The 22,319-nt window shown below is 36.9% G+C and overlaps 1 protein-coding gene across 3 annotated transcripts; it reads left to right on the plus strand.

Moving 5' to 3' along the window:
- The first annotated feature begins 3,916 nt into the window (after positions 1–3,916).
- Positions 3,917–18,853, plus strand: LOC139966333 (WD repeat-containing protein 37-like). 3 transcript variants are annotated; one of them, XM_071969221.1, is made up of 13 exons: positions 3,917–4,032; positions 5,943–6,141; positions 7,208–7,339; positions 7,969–8,027; positions 8,752–8,884; positions 9,948–10,064; positions 10,664–10,737; positions 11,165–11,225; positions 12,884–13,060; positions 13,483–13,624; positions 14,227–14,361; positions 15,008–15,122; positions 15,869–18,853. In XM_071969221.1, exons 2-13 carry the CDS (start codon positions 5,946–5,948, stop codon positions 15,986–15,988), a joined length of 1,461 nt encoding a protein of 486 aa, XP_071825322.1. In that variant the 5' UTR covers positions 3,917–4,032; positions 5,943–5,945; the 3' UTR covers positions 15,989–18,853. The 3 variants fall into 3 exon arrangements, with proteins under 3 accessions (XP_071825322.1, XP_071825321.1, XP_071825320.1); XM_071969220.1 differs by having other exon boundaries at positions 3,949–4,156; XM_071969219.1 differs by having other exon boundaries at positions 3,950–4,143.
- Positions 18,854–22,319: the final 3,466 nt, after the last annotated feature.

Consider the following 22,319-nt stretch of genomic DNA (forward strand, 5'->3'; position numbering starts at 1 on the left):
GCCGTTGTTTTTATCTGAGTCAAAATAAATGAACGAATGTGCCAGTGGTTGAAAACAGAAGAGAATTGTGAATTTTGCTGTTCCGATGAAGTTTTGAGCTTTACAGAATGTAGATACCATACAAACATCGAAGATTAATCAATTAAAGATATCATGTTTATACAATGTATTGCAAATTGGAATAATGGTGTTGAATATAACCCACGGGCTTTTGTCCATATAAATAGCCGGTTTGAAAGAACATGCTCCGATTGAGCTACTAGAAGTTATATAAAATTGGATTCAGATTTACAAAATGAAAACCCAGAATTTAAAACTACGACATACGCCAAAACGGGCAAGATAGTCCTTAGCTGTTTACTTGTTACCAGTCACAAAAATCTCTGTCATATCATACTTTGTGTTTGTGTCCCCTATAGATGAAAATTCCATCGATTAATCACGTTTTTAAACTGAACGATCTTGAAAAACGGAATGACATGTAACAATATTACTTACAGATTTTATCTTTGGCTAGACTACGATATATATCAAGACTAAAATTCTGGTTAAATTCATCCTTTACTTAATCTGTTCTTGTAAAGCGATCGAGGCTGAAATGTAGAGAATTATTTGGTTTCGTAAATTGATGATCCCCAATTTATTTATTTTCCATTTGCTCGAGAGCTTCGCCGCTTGTCCAACGCCTTAACGTTACGTGATCTAGGATAGCTGTATGGAATCAAGTTCTGTCAAACTTTGCCAAAAGAAATAATATGGGCGACAGGAATGTATCATGTATGTGACATGTCGTGATGTGTCATGGTGATCCCGAAGAGAATGAAGTACAAATACTATACGACCAATAACAACAAGTAAACTCAGCCGGGAAGCTGTTACGAAGACTCAGACGAGTTTTGACACAAAATTGCCTATGCAATAGATACACACACATGCAGCACACGCACACAAACAAACAGACGGACGGACAACTTTTCACCCCTCGATCAGATATTGACTACATGTCATGCTACGGCATGGGTCACCACCGACCCTCGCTACATTTTTATGGCAACTGAGATAGCCACATATAGGTTCCAATTACCAACCAATTCAATATATCATCCTCCCTATTGAAGAAGCTTTTCGTCAAGGTAGTCAGTATAGGCCTCAAATTATAGCACGCTGTAATTGCTAGAAGTTTTTAAAAAGTTTCCTGGGGGTCTTTACTCTCCAAATTGTTCTCATACAATGTTAAGGATCACACAAGATGACTGAATGTCACAATGAAGAACATTTCCTCCAAGGTTGCAATAAAAACAGTTTAAGAATTTTGACCAAAGGTGACCATATTTGAATATCTAGCATATTTGGAGCCAAAACAGCATACCTTTAAGTCACAATCAAACGTTAGGGAGAAACTTTGACAATGTTTTCCCTAACTCTATATTGTACGTGTTTGTCTGAATTTTGTCCAGTATATCATATTTGTTAGCCCTAAAACAAGATGGCGACTATTGTTCATGACGTAATACCGACGTCGAGAATACTGTAGCGCTAGCGAACACAGGAGCGATGTGATAATAATGACACATGATTCTTGCATAATGATGCAGGGAAATGCCATGACTGTCAGAGTCAACATTCGTTGTCGGAAGTAAATATCCAAGTGTCCAGTAGGTATATTTTAGACTGAATGGGAAGTAGGGAGGGTCATGGACCTAATAGTAATAATGATATTCATAATAATCACTTAATCAGCTTAATCACTTAATCACTTAATCATTTTTAGGATGTTTAGGCAACCCAAAATGTGGGAGAAACCCACAAGGGCTTATGGATTACAACTGATACGTCGGGTGGCTTCCAATTCAACATTTAAACACCAATTGGAATGTTATCAATTTAGAAAGTCATCATTCAGAAGGAAACACCGTAGATTGCTCTTGGATGAAAACCCCACCTTACTATGACCTCCCGATTGCTAAGCCCATGGGCGGCGATCATGGGGGGGACGGGGGGGGGACATGTCCCCCCCAATATTTTAGGTGGGGGGGATATAGTATCTAATATCCCCCCCAATATTTCGTGGCAAAGTTTTTTTTGCATATTTTTTTTATGATATCGCTAGTAATTTCAAAATAGAAAATGCTTAGATGCAACTTACAAGGCCTGGGAAGTGCCATTTCCAACGATCTGGGAGGCATTTTCGGCCAAATTTTTCATTCGCGCTTCGCGCCAACTTATGGTGGCGCTACGCTTAGATAGTTTGCCTACAAGCTTCGCCCCTCCCTTGGCAAATCCCTCGCAAATCCCTTGCGCCTGTCTAACCGTGTCACAATTTGTCACTATATCTGACCGAAAGTAGTTTTTACTTTTTTTTCGAAATGAATAGCTAGACGGACCGCAACCGTAATGGAATTTGGTTTACCGATGAAAAAGGAAAATAGGGCTGTAGCAACCATATTTAATATATATATATATATATATATATATATATATATATATATATATATATATATATATATGGGGTTTTTCTATATTGGTTGTCCATAGATGAAATTTTGTGCAACATTATGGGTATGTTTTGAAGTGAATTTATTATTCAAATTCTGAACAAATAATAGGCTTAAAACCTTGAAAAGTGTGGCTGACGGGTATTGTGGGGCGTTACGTAGAATTACCTACAAAAACAATGATCCACAGGAGATGCGATGAGGTCGAACATGATGTGTGACTGGTGACAATCTTGAAAAAGGTTATGAATGAATGATAAAAAACTATTGGGAAAAGCTTGGTTCTCAGGCAAAAGTGTATATCTGGTTGGTCATTTTCAAGCCCGAGAAGTGCCATTTCCGGTGATCTGGGGGGCTATCAAAACCAAAAATTTTCTTGTACGCTGCGCGCCAACCAATGGTGGCGCTCCGCTTAGATAGTAATTCGCCTGCACCCAAGCAAATGTCCCCCCCAATATTTGAAACAGATCGCCGCCCCTGGCTAAGCCTAATTGCTTCAAATACCACCGCCTTTATCCACTCAGCCACAGCCCCGGTAATGCACTTTAGAGGTAAATATTTGCTCGAAGAACTGCACTGCATCGGTATGACTCTAGCTTATAAAAAAAGATCTGGCATATCTAACTAAGTGGATCTAGCCACAACATTTATACTAAAGTGACAGACAGTCAGGCATCTCATAAATGGTGAGTCCTTCATTCCATCCAGCAACGCCTATCGTGACTTGCGCGTTTACCCCGTGGTTTACCCCGCCTATGTCGTGATCTGTGTGATTTGCCGCTAATATTTATGGAACGCAAATGGAGCAAAAAGTCGTTGATGATACCAAAGCTCTCGCCGTTAAAGCTTGCGAAGTAAATGCAATCGACACTAAATGATATCGATGTTCACGCTTTCGATGCTACACGCAAACAGTTTGTATAGGTATCGCCCAAGGGGGGGGGGGGGGGTGGGGTGGAGGGAGGGAGGGGGTGTACAAATGTCGACTGATGTCTGTACTTAGAGGGATCTAAGGCACTAGGGATAACTCTTTAGAGAAAATTTCTTTTAGATAAGTCTGAGTTGCAAAATGCTGCTATATCATTTTAATCATTTAATCTGCATTTTGTAGTCACATTATGTCAGTGAATATTGGTCTTTATTGTTCTATGTGTGCGTGTGTAACAAAGCAACAACAAAAGTCATGGCCCCCATGACTACGGGGTTACCCTTGTTGAGTAAAGAGTCGTTTATTCATTGTTTCATGAAACCTCTTCAGTACCAGTAAGTCTTTCATTCCCCAGGATTTGGCTTTTTTTTTTAATTCGTGGAACGAAGCACTTCATACGGTATCACAATCTTTCCGGTTTATGAGTCTGTCTATCACAAAATGTAGGAACGCATATATACATTTTTGGCTAACCTGATTGGCTAGTTACCAGCCATGGGCGAAACCTAGTTGTTGTCACTCTCGCATGAAGGACTCAACGTTTACCGACATCCGTGAAAGCAAAGTACCGAAAAACATTAGCCTGGAATTGGATAGTGACAAGCAGAGGTGATCACCTAAACATAGTCTTTTCTGGAATCATCATCACTTTTTCTGCCTAAAGTTGGTATAATTGAGACGTCTTATTTTGCAACAAAGATCCTAACCGACACTTGTCAGGTACAATTTAAAGGTTTGCTGTTTTACTGATGCCATTCGTATTCTATACAATATTACAATGTACTCTAGTCCTATGCATCTATCTAGCCTAGGCCTATGTATGGTAGCATACTACATATAATTGCCCCATTGACTAACACACTATAGATCGTCAAATAATGTGGGATCTAAGTCCTCGCTCTAAGTCCTTGCTCTAAGTCCTTGTAAGTTGTATAAGTTCTCACTAGCCAAACCCAACCCACAACTGGATGGCTGACAAGTTGCCCATTCATGGCACCATCAATTTTCCATATCATCACCTTGAAGATTTTTCACCACTTGTAAACAAACCTCTTCCCTTTAAATAGTATAGTCAGTAGTGCCAAGTTCGGCATACTGCGAAGTTCGGACACCCTAAGAAATACACGATTTTACCATGACAACTTACAGGAAGAGCCAAATTTCACCAAAAATTACGAAGCTACAGTTATTTTCTCTCCAAAATGGCCCGTGTGCAAGAAATTACTTACATATTAGTCACTAAAATGACGGAGATCTATGAAGTCTGTTATAATTACTGAAAAAGCAACTGCGCCACCAATTTATCACCAGCGCCACACTGTGGGTTGCGTGTCCGAACTTCGCAATACTCTAGCAAAGAAATACCAGTTCCACAATCACGAAGACAACGTGAAAACAGTTTGCAGGAAAGAAAGTTTGGCCGTGTATCGTACTATAACACAATTCTCCCACCATATGAAGTATATGTTCCGGTGATTTATACCAGAAGATTTAGTTTTGGGGTGTTTTAAGGCTTAGGTGTCCGAACTTCGAAGTGACCATGCTACTGTTGTCTGTAGTAAACAATTTCCGTAAACTGCTCCTAACAACATCTTAGTCTGCAGCAAAGCTTTCAGTCAACTATTGTGATAAGCTGCACAAATTGGGTGCGTTTATGATTCTTATAATTTTATTGGTATCCCTGATCAAAGTGGAGTTAGTTTGGCTAGTCCCATCTGCAACAACATCTTCCGGAGAAGCTTAGGGTCAGCCAGACAGGCTTTTTCGTCCCTGGTCTGAAAAGTGATGAAAGGTACTTCAGAAGTATGGAAACATGCTAAACTGATATTGCAAGTCAATCAAGTGCAACTGTTAAGTTACTAAGAATAAAAGAAGAGAATCGATGGTGTCCTTGGCCAAAAGCCAGTTCATTAGGATTTGTAAACTACAGCCTCGTTGTTAGAGTATGTACAATACTAGATAAAAGAAGGCTTACTAAAAGCTATATCTAGATACACTGTTCACCTCAAAAGCATATCCAGTCCAGCTGAAGGTTGTCCATAGGTTGTTTAACTGAGAGGGGGGCATATATTTCATGAACAAAACGTTCAAATTGGACGCTTGGCAAAGAGCAACAATGGCAAATGACCTTATTCTCCATTGGTTGGAAGCACTGGTTCCTGTAGTTACTATAATTGATCTCCCATAGAAGCATCAGAATAGCTTTTTCTGTGTTCAGGTATGTTGTGGGATTTGCTCATTGTGCTGTTACCTCATTTAACCAGTGGAGTCCCTTGATACCAAGCCCCTTCCAAGTATGTAGCTGTAATTGCTGTGGACATTAATTTTCTCTGAAAATTTGCAAAACAACAGAAAATGAATGATAGTGAATAGGATATCTAGTATGCAAGTTCAAAGGGAGAACCAATGTACAAAAGCTTTGACTGGTCACAGCTTAATGACCCAATGGTGTGAGAGTTGGAGTTACTCGCTGCTCCATGTTTGTGATCTCTTTCTTACGTGTATTTATTCCTGAATAGGTCATGCCGATTGAAACTAATTTTAAGAAGTCGGGTAAACATCGCATGTCAGGGAGACGAGGTAGAGATGCAGATTTTTCTTATCCCAGAATGTCGGAGAGTGAAAGCATCCTGCCAGATGCCTTGCGGTCAAAGCTATGGAAGCTTTTCTCGCAGATAGAGGCTGAGTTTGAAGGGGTGTATGCAGAAAATCTTAATTGTGAGTGGGAATGTATATTTTTCAGTCCATAATTTTAGCCAAACCATCTTGTTATATTTTTAAGTATTGTTGTTACTGAACAATAAGTAAGAACATCCTGAATAATAGGCAGAAGGTAACAAAATCACTCTCGCTGATAATTTTAGAAACTTAAATTGTATGTTGATGGTTCATTGCAAAGCTTTCCCCATTATTTTTCCATTTCTGTCATGTTAAAACAATATTACGATGATATAGATAGCAATTTTCTCAAATATATCTGTAAGTCTGAGGATGAAGATGGAGGTATTTTAGCTATGATTAAATAATTCCTGGAACTGTTGATACTATGGCTATAATATAGGTAGTTCATTCAGAGTTAAGAATATGTCATGAAACACTTGGCAATTTAGTATTTTGCCAACATGTGGCAAGACAAAACATTCAATCTGAAGTTTGCATTGGATGTCTAAAATTTCTGCAGTAAATGCACAACAGCCAATGTACAAATTTTGCACTTAAGGTACATATATATATATATATATATATATATATATATATATATATATATATATATATATATATATATATATATATATATATGAATATATATATAGCAGTAACAAAATTGTATAATTGCAAAAATTAATTTTCTTTGGCAAGAGGTAACCTGCTAAGAAACACCGAAACTATGAAATGTTTATTGATGTACACATATGGGAAGATATTACATTTCAATTTGCTAGAACAGAAGTTTAACTTTGGTCATCCCCAGTGGCAATCGATACAGAAACTGATTGGAACTTAAAAGACCAAAATTGTATGACTTATCAGACACTTTACATGGAGCCCCACATTTGAGACATTCTCCAAATTTGTGTTTGACAGTCCATGAAGCATCATGGCTACATGTTACCTTAAAATTCAGCTTTTGCAGTATAGTATATGTACAAAAGCTATACAACGCTGATGTATTTACTAACCTGCACAGTGCTACTATCCTATATGTGCTGTACTAATGAACCAAGGAAATACTTGTTTACTCTTGCTATGTTGTCACTATGCTCTTTTATTGTCTTTCTTTTAGTACAAGAGAAAGTTGATACCCTTACAGAGAGACTCGAAAGTCTGCAGAGTGGTAAAACTCCGACATCAGACGCAACCACCCCTTCCATGGATCAACCAGATAGTTCATCCAAATTAAGTGTAAAAAGCAAAGGTATTAAATTGTGACATTTTTGTTCATCTGTATCTTCTTTGAAAACAGTTTTATGAAATTGTTCTTGTAATTCTCTTTGGGTTTTGTTTTCACCTCCATTCTAAGATGATTAAAACTTAAGAAACTTTTAAAAAAATTACCAAACTTGGGAATATACAGAAGACATGCGTTATTTAAAACAATTGAAATGATCTGTTATCAGAGTTGCATTATTTGAATCAGTGAGAATGTGGGAAACAGTCTTATGTATCCAGTAGCCATATTGATTCATAGTTTGACAGTTAATGATTCTCCATCACAGGAAATGGCTATTTGTTGACATTCTACCATTTATCATGCCATGTAGCTCATTAATGCACATGGAGCATTTTCTATGCTATCCTTTCAATTCAACTGAGAGGAATGCGAATGGAGGAGGACATATATATTATGAGGTCATTGGGGGCGCAGTGCAAGAATGTTACCAGTTATTAGGCTTAGGTAGATAGGTGTGCATAGGTTAAGGAGACAGGTACGCATCATCGTTCGTAAATGCCCAAACCAGTAAGTTTAGGGGGATCTCATGGTCGGAATATATCTAAGCTCTTTGTAAGATATAAATTATTTCAAGCTCTGTTTCTTCCACTCAGCCTCGAACCAGTTAACCCAGTTGATAATGAAACCTAAACAGAAAACAGGAACTAACAAGGTAACTATTATAATCATTCAGCAACTGTGGAAATTTCTGATAAATTTGCACAGCTGTCACAAATATTGCGACTGTATCCCGCTGGCGAGTAGTATAGATATTTCTGATCTGTTTTAAGCAAAACGAAAATCATTTATTTTCTTAAATCATCTCTTACCTGTTTCCTTCAGATACATACACTCACAGGTAACCCTGTGGATCACTACATGTTCTCTGTCCATCTATTAATCCTTTCGGACGTTGATCATTCCAGGAGTTTTTACATCGAACCCTCTTTCACAGTAACGAATGCAGAAGACGTGTCGACAAGCTTTATTCAGAAAAAGGAAAAACTTAATATATTTTCAAGTCTTGAAATGCTGCAAGTGTCCCACTATCCTTGCTTACACTTTGGCTATCCTCAGACAACTACTGCACTACTGCTTCACTGTTGCAAAGAACCATATCGGAACCCTTCCAAAGCCGACCTTTACCCCAAGGGACTTGCAACTACCCTGTCTACCCCCCTCTTTCTTATCAGTTTCACATTCTAGAAATGTAATGTTATTGGAGAATTACTCCTTTACTTCTTGTAATAAAATTCACAATCAAAGTAAATGGTGGTAATGAGTGAATTTGTTCCTAGTATTGATTTGGTACTACTAATCTGTTCTTCCAAGGTAGTAAATATCTTCAAATCTTAACTGATTGGTATCTAATCTTTGGTTTTTGTTGAATATCACAGAAAGTCATCAATTTCAAGGGCACAGGAGGCTCTGGCTGCCAAATTGTCCGCCATTTTCGTGGTCACAGTGACGGTGTTTGGGAAGTTTCGGTCTCAAAGGGGGACGTATCATACCTTGGAACAGCATCTGCCGGTGAGTGGTTTAACAGGAGGGTATATTTGTTACATTTTGGACCACATTCCTTCTATTTGAGAGTCACTTACAAAATGACTTGGAAAATGTCTTCTCTTTTATACAGAAAAGGACTTTTCATGTCATTAGTTGGTATACTTGACTTGTCAGAGTTTGATATTTAATTGAAACATTTGTAATCCAACTGCAAGGTATCATCAATTACAATGAAAAAGGAGAAGGTTAACAGCTGTACTTGAAAATAATATAATAATATATTAAAAATAATATATATAATATATATATATATAATATATATAAATAATATAATAAAATATTGTTACAAACATGTATCGTACTCATTACACCGACCAAGAAGAGATGACGTGAAATTTTGAACCCAAAGAAAGAATCATGTGAATTGCAACTTTAGGCCAACTGGAGTGATGCATGGTTTTACCCTTGTGATGTCGTGCTTCACCTCTCGAAGCTCTTTTTATGTTTAGAAATTTGAGATTTGTCATTGTGAACGCTTAACTGAACCTTAATTATCAATTCTGTCTCTCTGCCTTTGAGTTAAACAGAGAAATGCATTGAGACAAACTAATGTTTGTCCAGCTTGTGTTATACCACCAGTGTTTTATTTGTAACATATGATATGTCCTTGAATTACAACTTACAGAGCTGGGTAATTTGAATGATATTCTTCATACATACAACGTTTCACTCACCTTAAGGGTTGTCACTATTGCACCAAAATATGCTAGAATATCAAAGAATGGTCACTCATCTTCACAATTCAACCAACATTTTATGGCCAGCCTCAAAGCATCTTCCTATTCTGTTACATTTTTTTGTAGTGGTATTTAACATTCCGCAATGTCTTCTGCAGGGGGATGGGTGGGGGAAGGGAGGATACTTTGGAGGCCGGGAACTACCAGCAATGTTTAACATGCTGTTATTATGGGAGGATGTGCTAATGAACTTTAACCAACAAACGTACAAACTTTAATATTTGGATTAGTGCAAGAGCTTGTCCTTTCATCCTTCGAGTTGACCTTTTTTTCTTGTCTTATTGTTCAAGATCGGACTGCCCGCTTATGGTGTCTGGAGACTGGTGTGTGTCTTCTTCAATACCAAGGTCATAAAGGCTCAGTTAATTCTATCAGATTCCATGCCACAGAACCACTTGTGTTAACAGGTATGAATTTTGCAATCTTTATACTTATAGGGACCTTAATAGCCCCCCGATGGAATTTGATTCCTTATGATAAAAGAAAGTGGTACCTGCAATTCTCCTCTCCCTCGGACCTCCCTTCCCCCCCTCCCCTCCCATTCGACCAGATTCCACCATAAATTGAAGAACTATACTCGTGAAAGTGTCCTAAATTAAGCACCAAGAAATTGAAGTCACTATTACATATCAGACACACTCAGTAGTTTTCATGGTTACATGATCAAAATGGCTAAACTCTTGGGAAGTTCGAATGTGGGAGACACTGGATCATTGTTGCATTTGCTAGAATATTCTTAACAGCTGAAGAGCACTAATGCAAAATTACTCAAGGATGATGCCATATGCCTCATGCCAAATTTGGTAACATTTTCTGTAGAGCATTTCTCACAAGATGATCTATAGCATCGTGTTGATTTTTCATGTGTTTTGGATTCAGTGCTTGAACATTCTCAAAAATTGGCAGGTATTTTCGGGAAGATCAAAATGATATAACATAACTCAGTGAATGAAAGGTTTATGCAAGTAATAGTGTATTAACACGTTTACTTCATCTGTTGGTCCAGGTTCTGGTGACCACACAGCTCACATATGGAAATCAACTATACCACTTAATCCAGTGCAGCCCAGTGAAATCCCAGTGAGTAACAACAAAATTGTTCCACATTAATTCTATAATAATTGTTGTAGTGAGGAAAATGTTACTTTTACCTCATCAGCACCTATTCACTTTTTGACTTATTTCAGTAATTATTCGACGACTGTTCATGCACAGGGACAGGTTCTGTTGAACAGAGTGATGCAGTGGATCGGATTTCATAGCAAATTACCCAAGAGAATTAATAGAGAGAACGCATATTTGTATAAAATAGAGATATAATTGAATTGTTTGAATAATGGAATGGTCAGTTAAGTTACACCTCACTGTTATTCAGCTCGAGCCAATCTGAGTGAATCAAATCAAGAACTGTCTGTCTAAACACCAGAATCATATCCAAAGTCCAGAATTCTGTCCAAAGTCCAGTTTTTTAATTAACATTTGAATTAACATTATTCACACCTTTCAGCAAAAGTCCTGCCCGTCGTCCGGTGATGATCTGGACGGCTCAGATAAAGATGATCTAGATGGTAAGTGACCATTTAATATATCTTTGAGAACCTTTGCACTTTGTCTCTATCAAGGATTATGTAAAGTCATTTAGAGGTCATTATATATTATAAAGCCAACTCTGTCCATGATCAAACAATGGCCATTGATAAACATTTTGTTTTGTTTTGTTATCCATCTGTAATATGTATCTGTTCTAAGGCAAGTATGGAAATTTTAAGGGTAAATACTTCACTTGTTTAACCGTTGAAAATTCACAAGAAAATATCGCGTTGCATTCTGCCGTTAACGTGCAGGTCGACCGTTTTAGTTTTAGTTGTTTAGCAACACGGGAATGAAAAACCGACTATCGTGTTAACATTCGGCTGGTAAAGTTTATTGATGTTTCCTTTGGTGCGGAAGGTATGGGTTGTGTTTGTACAAGTAAGTTTGTTTTATTTTGGGGTTTTTGGTGCAAGACACTTTCATCTGTTCGGAGAGACTGTTGGGAGAGTGATTATGATGGCAGAAGGTGCAATTATCACAATGAAGTAAAAAAAATCAATGCCCACAGCTCAATGCTCCATGCGACTGCATGTTTGAAAAGTGAGATATCAATTGTCTGTTGTAGTAAAATGGTTACAGGTCTTGACAAGGTTGGCTGTGCACTTATTTAAGAAAAAGTAATCTGCATAAAGCAATGCTTTCACTCTCCAAACCCTTCCCCTTTTCCCATTATAAACTTACAGAAAGCCTCGTATTCAAATTGATTCCAGTAGGAAAAAGAGCTAGAAAAGATGGATTGATTAAACATCTCTCAACTGATTATTTTATAAATACATAGACAAGGGGAAAACTAATGGGTCAAACACCCAGTCAGTTTTCCATTGCTCATGTACTATAGAAACTAAATAAAAAAGCTGACTTTCTCTTGAAATCCCTGTCACTTTCTGGGCTGTATGGAATGAACTTGAGGAGGGTGTGGTAGCTCATTACACAGTATGCATGTATTAGTAGAGGGTACTCTTGGAATTGCCACCAACTGCGGATAGCTAGATAGCTCAGTTGGTAGAGCCCAGCGGTTCAGGGGGTAGGAAGCTTCCAAAAAGTAGGGGGGGCACAACATCGGAGGGGCACTTTCTCATTCCACAACCACCACTCGTTATGCTATAAACTGATACACACTGGCCATATCACTTAAATATATGTGACGTGTTAGTATGCTATTATGGTGCATGTGACTCTATCAACCTACATCTGTACTTCTGTCCAGCCATAATTTAGAACTTTCCAAGGATTAAACTGACAGACCAGGTGTAGTATAGAATAATATGCTAGTAGAATGAGCTGCAACATTGATTTTTATTTATTGAGATTGTTTATAGTTAACCCTGCTACAAAAGATATGGATGCCATTTTAAAAATAACACATGCAGACTAAAAATAATTAATTAAAATTAAATATTAAAATTAAGAAAGGCTTAAGATATCCAAAAGACAGTTCTTCATCAAAGGGGCACATTTTATTTGCCAGTGCACATTTGCTATTTTGGAGAAAAGTGAGGGGGCACTTGCCCCCAGTGCCCTTCCCCCCCCCCCTGGGCTCCTACCCCCCTGCTTGTAACTCTGAGGTTCACTGGTTCAGATCCCTGTTCCACGGTTAATAACTCTGCTCTACTAAAACTTTCTTCTTTTGTAGGTGATAATGAGAACACCATCTTTGTAAAGTCTGCACAATGCCAGCTTGAAGGTCATACAAGTGTCATCATCTCAGCTGATTGGATGGCCGGAGGGGAGCAACTGATCACCGCATCATGGGATAGGACCGCCAACCTCTACGATGTGGAAACCACAGCAATAGTACATACACTTACGGGTAAGAATTGAAAAGAAATAATGGAATTTTGTCAATTAATTTCATTTTTGAGTATTTGAACTTTTTTCATCATTGAAAGCTTTTTATAACGGAATGGATCATAAATGAAATTGGTTCTGAAATGTAACAACATGAGATGAAGGAATAACAGAATAATTATAACCAGGAAGGCACAACAAGGTGCAACATTATTTAGACATAATGGTTTTTGTCGGTAATTGTTCCAAACTTAAGAAAGACTTGCCTCGTTTGTTCCACCTAATAATCCTTACAGTGAAGTGCTTGATCCAACAGTTATAATGTGTAAATTTTTTCTTTGGGAATATATGTTTAGGCTTGTGCCAGGTTGAAAAAATTCCTTCAATTTTACTTGTTCTTGTCATTAAATCAATTGCATGCTATTACATCATCGCTTCCCTCAGGCCACGACCAAGAACTAACTCACTGTTGTACACATCCGTCGCACAAAATGGCCGTCACATCATCCACAGACACAACATTCCGCTTGTGGGATTTCCGGGACCCAAGCATACATTCTGTGAACGTTTTTCAAGGTCACAGCGAGTAAGTTTGTTCAATTCATTCCGAAGTTTGGTTTTGCTTAGCAACACTTTGTTTAAATGTTAAAGTTGTACTTTCAGGTAACATTTTGTTTATATACTCTGTGCTATTTGGTTAAGATCATCATCAGGGAATTCTTAAGATAGAGTAACAAGAGATAATTTAGTTTATTGCAACCTTAATAATCACAAAGATATGCATGGAATGTCTACTCAGCTGATGAATGTGAATGAACGCCAACTTGAAACATTCTCTTTCCAAATGGCAGAAATAGCTTAGCTTTCAAAATTTACACCCACTGCCATCTGTCATTAGTTGTCTGTTGTTTTCTTTAATCCCAAAAGTAAGTAATAAAACCGAAGTAGTAAATAATTTAAGTGGTATTGTATTTCAGATTCATATCACAGTTTCTTGACAATGCGAACAAACAGCGCTTTTTGATGGAGAGTCATGTGACCAGAATACATTGATTTGATATTGTCTGTTGGATAAGATATTCTTTGTTCTTTCAGAAGTTTCTATTCCTTGGTTTTCTGGTGATGATTTACTTACTGGATGAAATGTTAGGAAGACTAATTTATTAAATGCATGCTTTGATCTTACAGCTCAGTAACATCGGCAGCTTTTACTTCTAATGACAAAGTGGTCAGCGGATCTGACGACAGGACGGTGAAAGTCTGGGATCTCAAGAACATGAGAACACCGATAGCGATGATCAGGACAGATTCACCTGTTAATAGGTAAGTACATGGCAACATGGCAACATGACAACATGGCAACATAGCAATATATAGACAAACATGGCAACATGGCAATAAGATTGTAGTCACTGCCAACTCTCACTGTTTTACACAGTGAGACTCAGAGTTTGAAGTATCATCTCAGAGTGTGATCTCCAAATCTCACACAAATTTTTGGAGGTGTTGAAATTGAGTCCTTTCACTAAAAATTGGCAATGTACGTTGTGACGTTTGTGTAATGAAATTATTAATGTGTCTGTGAAAATGTATCTACTAACAAATAACTTTGTAACATGTAAAGAAAGGGTTTCATACATGAGGTTTTTTTTTCTTTATTTTTTTTCCTTTTTAATTGGTACCTAATGCCTGTTCCCTCGTCGTTGAACACAATACACTAATTCTGTTGTGTTTGAAGATAAATATACTGTGAGTTTCAGCTCTAAGGCTGTCAGTACAAGAGCGAGTGTACTACTGGGGCTTAACGGATGGATCCTACGTTGATGGAGTGGGGGTATCGTGAAAAGTGAAAATTAAACTTTTCTGTTTTCTCAAAAATGTCTTGACAGTCAGGGAAAGTTTGGTTCTACTGATAATTTGAAAGGCAAAAACAGCGACTTGATGTGATTTCTCGCCTTCTAATATACAGATTGGCTGTCTCTCCTACCAACCATGTTATTGCCATACCACACGATAACCGTCATGTTAGACTGTACGACATAACTGGTGTAAGACTAGGTCGACTGCCAAAGAGTAACAGACAGGTGAGTGATAGCAAGCCAATTTCTCTCTATGCATGAATGTACCCACAGGAGGAGATAGCAGGGCAGTAGGGGGGGGGGGCGGATCGGGGAATGTAGGAGGTAGAGAAGACCTTGGATATTAATCAGACCTGTATCTGGTGGGGTACACTAGATGTTCATCAGTCACAGCACATTGGACACAGAGTTTCTTTGGAGGGGTTAAACGATAGTCAGAGGGGAGGGGCCTGCTGGTGTAGTGTATATCATTAGTCAATGGTTGAATATTATTTGTGCCCTGTATTGTTTCATTTTGTGTTTACCGATGTTTAGCTATTTCTTTTTTTGTGAGGGCAAGGAGAAATGGGTGGGAAGATTATGTTGCATACCCATAAATGGCTGTGCTACTGTGTATGCCTAAGTGCATTCTAGAACTTTTTGCTCTCACGCAAACCTTAAATGACATCGATGAACAATGTACAACGATGATGAGAGAGATGAGTTCATGTGACAATGATTGATTATGAAAACTGTTTAGACAATATATAAATGCATTAAGACAGACTCTTTGACAGTTCCCAGGTTTGCCTGAATCTTTTCCTGCAAGAAGTTTGTTTCATTTTGCTTAAATTTGCATTTGACGTTTAACTTAATCAACCATTTCCCCCCTCCCCCCGCCCACCCCTCTTATCTGCTGCACTTCCCGAACAATAATTTGAGTTCATAACATAATGACATACTGAATCTTCCACATTTCATTCAATTTTCAGGGTCACCACAGAATGGTATGCGGAACCGCTTGGGCGGACGAGGGTGCTCAGTGCAATTTATTCTCCTGTGGTTTTGATAGACAGGTCTTTGGTTGGCATGTCACCTTCCAACCCACGTAGATCACCAATCCCACCCATGAAAGATGTAACTGTGTGCCGGTTGCATTGATTTATTGTGAATTATATTTTACACAAAATTGCAGAAAAGATATGATATGTGAAACTTTATTCATTTTTATGAAAAAGGAAAATATTTAATAGAGAAGTATTTTATCTGCTTTTTTTTTTTCTTTTCTGTTTTAAAAGTTCCTTCAGAAAGGCATCACATATTCAGGAATGAGATAGCTAATGCAAATATTTAAGAAACAATTGTCAAATTCTGTGCCTGAATAGAGTATTTTAAAAAAATATGAAAAGATTGGTCAAAACAAACATCTAAATGGAGAAAATCTTTACTCTAGGGTTATATATCAAACTTGCAAAAACAGTATATTTTCTTATCCTGGTGAGAATTAGTGATTGTCTAAGAGTGAAAGAAAAGCTAAGTGGAATGTAATAATGCACACACACACACACACACAAAAAACCTGACTAATAGAGAAGGGTTATACAATGTAAATGCTGGATTTTTTTGTTTATAGTCAATGGAACATTTGCTATTTTTGTTACTGAAGCAACACTGGGTAAAGTCTACTGCTGCACAAATTAGATGCTGCTTGGCAAATGTTGTTGTATCTAACACAGTCTGTCTCTTATGCACACTTTGTTTATCTATTGGCAGTGGAACACAATGCTCTTAAGGTGGCAGTTGCTTGACTCCATTAAAATGTATACACAACATGTAACTGGTAAAAAACAGACTTTCTAAGGTATGTGGTTTTTATATTCTAGAAATTTTAGTCACTGATTTCAATTAATTATTAATGTTAGTATTAAACAGTGAAATGAAATCCACTTGGAAAGGTTTGAATTTTCTTAGTAAAAAAACTGTTGATTCTATGAAATTATTATGATTGAAATCGGTTGAAGTTGGCAAAAGAGTTCATGTTTGTGTGTGTGACATGTTAGTTTGGCATTGCTGTCTTCCACTATGTTATGTATTTTAATGCACGGTTTCAATTGTTTTAATGTTATTGTTAAAACATCAATGTTTATTTATAAGGTAAGTGATATTTTCTGGAAGTTTAATCATATTTAACCAATCTTTGTGGATTATCAACTATGTTTCACTGATATGGGTAACAGTCTGGGCCAAAGATATGCAAATAGATGTAAATATTATTAATGTTTGCAAAATAAATATTTAAATAATAAATGAGATAAATTGTCCTTGAATTGAGACAACAGCTCAGAGAAACAAATTTTTTGATGTGCAGTACCTCAACACACTTTTCTTTCCAATTATCAATTAATGTGTGAAAAAAAGTGCTTGAATATCGAATTCAATATCGAAAACAAGAAATTCTGATCTCTCATGTGCTCATTTCAGGGAATGGAAGAAAAAGCTCTATTGGTGAGACCAGAATTTTTTTGGGGACTTTAAACTTCCAGATTTCTACCTGTCAATTGATTGTTAATTTATGCTGCATAAATCTAATCAAATCTCCAGAACACAGAATTTTTAATCTATTTTTTTTTTATGCTAATATATCAGAAGAATGCCAGCCCCTGTTATTCTATGTGAACCAAAAAAAACCCAGCTTATATCAAAATTAGGTTACAAGTTATTAAGGATGTAAACCTCAAAATGTTTTTGACATTTGCTATTGACTCATACAATTGTGTGATAATTTGCAGTAACTGCATCTTATGTCGTAAAATATAAACAGTATTACACTGCACACAATAATAATGATTGGACATCGGCTGCAGATAAGCGTCCCCATGTAGCTATTTTCACAACCCCCACAACCCACAATTTAAATGGAATGAGTACTTTGTACTTGTGTGGGAAGGATGTGGGTTTAAGTCAGCTTTATCAGAATTACAAATATCATCACAAACCCATGGCTTGAAATGAATACTATGGAAAGTCATGGGTTATGGGGGTTTAAGAATAGCTGCATGGACATTTCAATAACCTCCAGAATCTCACAACTTGAAAGAAATGATTCATTAAGGATTGTATGGAAAATTTAGGGTTAACAAAATAACCATATGGAGATAATTGAAAAGTAATGTCAGTGTTAGCCCAAAACTTTAGCATGCTAAAAATTGCAAGTCGTCTTCATTCTCCAAACTGTTCCCAGCCATTTAAGGAATGTTTAAATAGACAATTAAATATCTCCAGTGTGCAAACCCATGTGTAGAATGGCATTAAAATGTTTGTTGAAACTTGAGTATGGGTGACCATCATTTATACTATAATAGTATTTGGGGGGTAATATTGATGACCTTTAAATCCCTCTAATCCATAAGTTTTAAGGCTGTAGGTTGCGAGTCGTGGAGTTTTAATTAAGAATCGGTAGTGAGTTCCGTTATAGATCAACTTTAAAGAGCCAACTAGGTTTCAGCATTGTCTTTGTACGTTTAAATCCAATGCGACGACACTGTCCAGTGCTGTGCGAACGTTTGTTACATTAATCTTGGGTTAAATTTTTTAAAAAAGGACGGTTCTTTCTCTTGTCAGAAATTTTGACTGAAAGGTTTGAAGCTGGGCATTCAAACTAACTCAGCAGAATGGTTTGAGTCATTTCGTTAGCTTAAGGGTCCTATGGTCGATTCTACTATTTTTCTCTGAAGTTGTGGTATAAGTGTACCACTGGAACAGGTCAGTGAATTCTTTATCATTTGTGTTGGGACTATTTGAAACTTATTTTTTATAATGTGCAATTTTAATGTGCTCGTGTATTATAAAGTTCAATCGTTTACTTAAATTTATTAACAACAAATTTATTATTTCTTTGCATTTCAAGCAAAAGCCAAAAAAAAGGTAGAAAAACACGTTGTTTTGCACAGCACAAATACATTTTCAGTTCATGAGTTGATATTTTTCCAGTGTTGTTATCTTTCTTGTAATGTATTATTATAAATATTTCCCTATTTTTTTGCTGTGGTTGTCAAAAGGTGTGTGGTTGCTATATTCTGTATGTCCTTAAGCCACAAACGACAAATGAAGTCTCAAATGGTCAAATGCCCACGTTTCTGTAAATTTACATTATTCTGGGCCATTTTACAAACTTGGGAATGATCAGTGGCCATACATGAAATCCATGGACACTTTCAATCTGGGGATTGTCCATGAAAGGTGGAGGCCGTCCCCAGAAATCAGGTGTCCGGTCACCTTACCCTCAAAGTCCCGGTGAGGAATATATTGATAAGTCGATGGTCATGTTTGTGTCGATCTAATTTCTTCTAGTAGGAACCTGCTTCAGTGCATAGCTGATTTATCTCGAAGCTTACTGAAAGCTTTTTTTTTTTTCTCAATTTTTTTCTCTTTACCGTTTATCAAAGCATCAGCGATTTAGCAAATACACTCCTGTTTATGCACAGTTAGTTCCTAAGGTGAAGCTAATGCTTTAGAAAAGAAAATGTTTGCTGTGAATGAGGCAAACTCTTTGCAGATTAACATGTGGGTTCAGACGGTAACTTTGATACTATTCTCTTCTTTAAATCTTCCCATTAGCAGTCTGGTTCATGCGTTCTGTGTTGTTAAGCTAAATCACCATAGTTCCATCACTAATACCCACCCAAGGAAACTGAAATTTATTCTACTCTTGCAGTCTGTCACCATGCAGAATACACAAGCCTCTTTGTGTACTTCTTACTAAAGACAACTTTTCAGATCACCTCAAGTTTGACATTCTGGTAGTTTCCACTAATGTTATGCAAAATCAGCTTAATTATTCTTGATTTGTCTCTACAAAAAAACCATAACAAGCCTTTCCGTTTTAAACTTCACAAAACTCAAATATGGGGAAAAATTTGTAGGAAGTTCCAAATTTCCGACTAGGAATGTCTCCCTGTTTCTCGATAAGCTTTAAACCTAGTCACAGGAATACATGCCAAGCAGTCTATAAGACATGCCCTGTGGGTCAGCCAGCCACAAGATTCACATTGCATCTGCAAAGACACGTTTGATTATTCATGGCATTAGTTCTCTATTTACTTTCCTTTGCTAATGCCATGTTGTTTCTTTACCTAACCATCTGCCAATGAGCAGTGCTAATTCAAAGACTACATAATATTGATGATGTTCACTTGTGTATTAATTTTGACAAGAGGCTCCTGCCATTCGACACTTAAGTAACAGACTAATGGGATGTCATTTGATCTGTCATAGGATCCAAATGTTGTATGGAATGCTGTCACAGAAGGATACTGATATAGCTTGAAAAAAAACAGTGGCAGATACAGATAGACTGAAGATTACTAACGATATTGTGTTAATACAATATCTTAAATTCAGAAAACAAAATTTTGGTTGCCAACATTTTCATTACTATGGTAACTGGTTATTTGCAGCTGCCAAAGATACCAATTATTGTTGGAATAGATACAAATGCTGCTCATATATATTTCCCAGGGGAGGGGGGGGGGGTGAGAGAACACACCTCTGACAGTGTCACTGAATCAAATCTACATATTTGATCATTGGTGTCCAGTCTCTTTACCATATTTGGCAGCAAAACCGAAAGGAGACACATATCCAACTATCTTTAGCTTATAAATGAAGATCTTCTTTGTGTTGAACAACACCTTAGCATAGCTAAGGCTAATCTTGCTCCATTTTGGAGATATCCTTGACTAAAAGTCATGTCTGGAGAATTTCCTCTTTGCAAATATGTGATTTCAAAGTCCTAATAGGATATGAAATATTTTACTCTCTTTGTTTTTGTTTTGTATATTTTCAAAGTAGAATACTAATAGCAATAACACTGAAATCAACGCCATGATTAGATCATGTTAACCTCTCATATTTTAGATTTGGCATGTTGGAAAACCCATCTCGATCCATTATAGAAAACAAACGCAACAAATAAAGAAAATAGTTAAACTTGAAACACACTCAGGGTTCGATGTCATATTTAGAATGACTCAAGTCTTCTGCATGAATGGACATTAGACATGTGATATGTTCCATATGGAATAAGATTTTGCTTAGATCTTTGGGGGGAGTTCATCACTGTTATTTCTATCAGATAAATCAATGATGATGGTTGGGTTTGTGTCTCCTTTCATCTCTTTGAATAATTATCTATTATCAGAGAGTCTCAAATATTATTTATTACTACTGTGGAAAAATAATGCAAAACAAGCTATAAAATCATAAGAAAGAAATGCAATGCAATCACAATCTAGGCAGTTTTTTTTTTCTTTCTTTTTTGTTGTAATGAATGCAACATTGCTGCAGTTTATTTTCCTTTTTGCTTTGTGTACATATTATGCTTTAACTTAAAAGAGGCAAAATGAGAAATTGCTACAAAACTGAATTCTGTTCATGCAGCATAGACTATCCTTGACTACTACAAAGAAGAATGTTTTTATTAGTAACATGCCAGCCATCTTGAAACAATAAAGCAAACTTGATGTGATGAAGAGCAATGATAACACAGATATACCTTGTCATAGTTTCATGGAAACTTACAAATGTGAAAATTTAAACTTAACTTGTTCCACACATGCTGAATGTAACAATTACATCTATGCTCAGGGCAAAGTTCAAATGGTCGACTGGGACGACCAAATTTCTGTTCGGTCTGCCAAAATTTAGCTCGGAGGTCATCTGGTGGATGCCTGGTTTTTTACGACAAATACAGATTTGAGTTGTAATTTGATACCTCCAAATAAGTGAAGTTATGAATTGGCATCTCCCTCTATCACTTTAGATACATTGAAAGAAGGTCAAAATAGTGGTATGGTCTGCCTATGATCCACCTGAAGGGGACTTTTCCTGGCCCAAATCTGGTATCATTTTCACTAAACCTACACATCTCTCCTACAGAGTACATCAATTGGTCAGTCTTTGTCATTTAGTTGCACCATTTATTTAGGAAAACCAAATTTGATGAACCAAACAGTAAGACCTGGTTTTCCAAGGGACAACAACCAGAATAAATCCTTCAAAATTTGCCCTGTTGGTTCTAAAGTATTTAGTATTACACTTTCATTTGTTTATTTATTATGTTGTTGTGCTTTATATCTCAAATAGCTCAATAAATCAACACTTGTTCTTTATTCATTAGCAGTGCTAGCAAAGTGATGTATTAAAGGGACAATATATCGACCTGAGCATAGCTAAATATGTTAAACTGGTCTCTGATACAACATTCTAAATATTCCATATACAGAGGTCATACAGAGGTCATTCATAGTGCTGAGCAAACATACCACTGTGTTGCAAATATTGGCACATAGGCTGATCAAGTCCATCTGAATTTCCCTCGTACCGTCAACAACGATACAAGGTGCTACCACTTGCTTTACTGTATATGTTCCCAATAAAAGTGAT

This window comes from Apostichopus japonicus, chromosome 4 (assembly GCF_037975245.1).
Source record: "Apostichopus japonicus isolate 1M-3 chromosome 4, ASM3797524v1, whole genome shotgun sequence".
Lineage (NCBI taxonomy): Eukaryota > Metazoa > Echinodermata > Holothuroidea > Aspidochirotida > Stichopodidae > Apostichopus > Apostichopus japonicus.

What these genes read in the sequence shown, in the direction of transcription:
- LOC139966333 (XM_071969221.1), top strand. Translation starts at nt 5,946, where the DNA reads ATGCCGATTGAAACTAATTTTAAGAAGTCGGGTAAACATCGCATGTCA. An exon ending in ATTAAGTGTAAAAAGCAAAG is followed by an intron (nt 7,340 to 7,968) that starts GTATTAAATTGT and finishes TCTTCCACTCAG; the next exon opens with CCTCGAACCAGTTAACCCAG. An exon ending in GTTTTTCAAGGTCACAGCGA is followed by an intron (nt 13,625 to 14,226) that starts GTAAGTTTGTTC and finishes TTGATCTTACAG; the next exon opens with CTCAGTAACATCGGCAGCTT.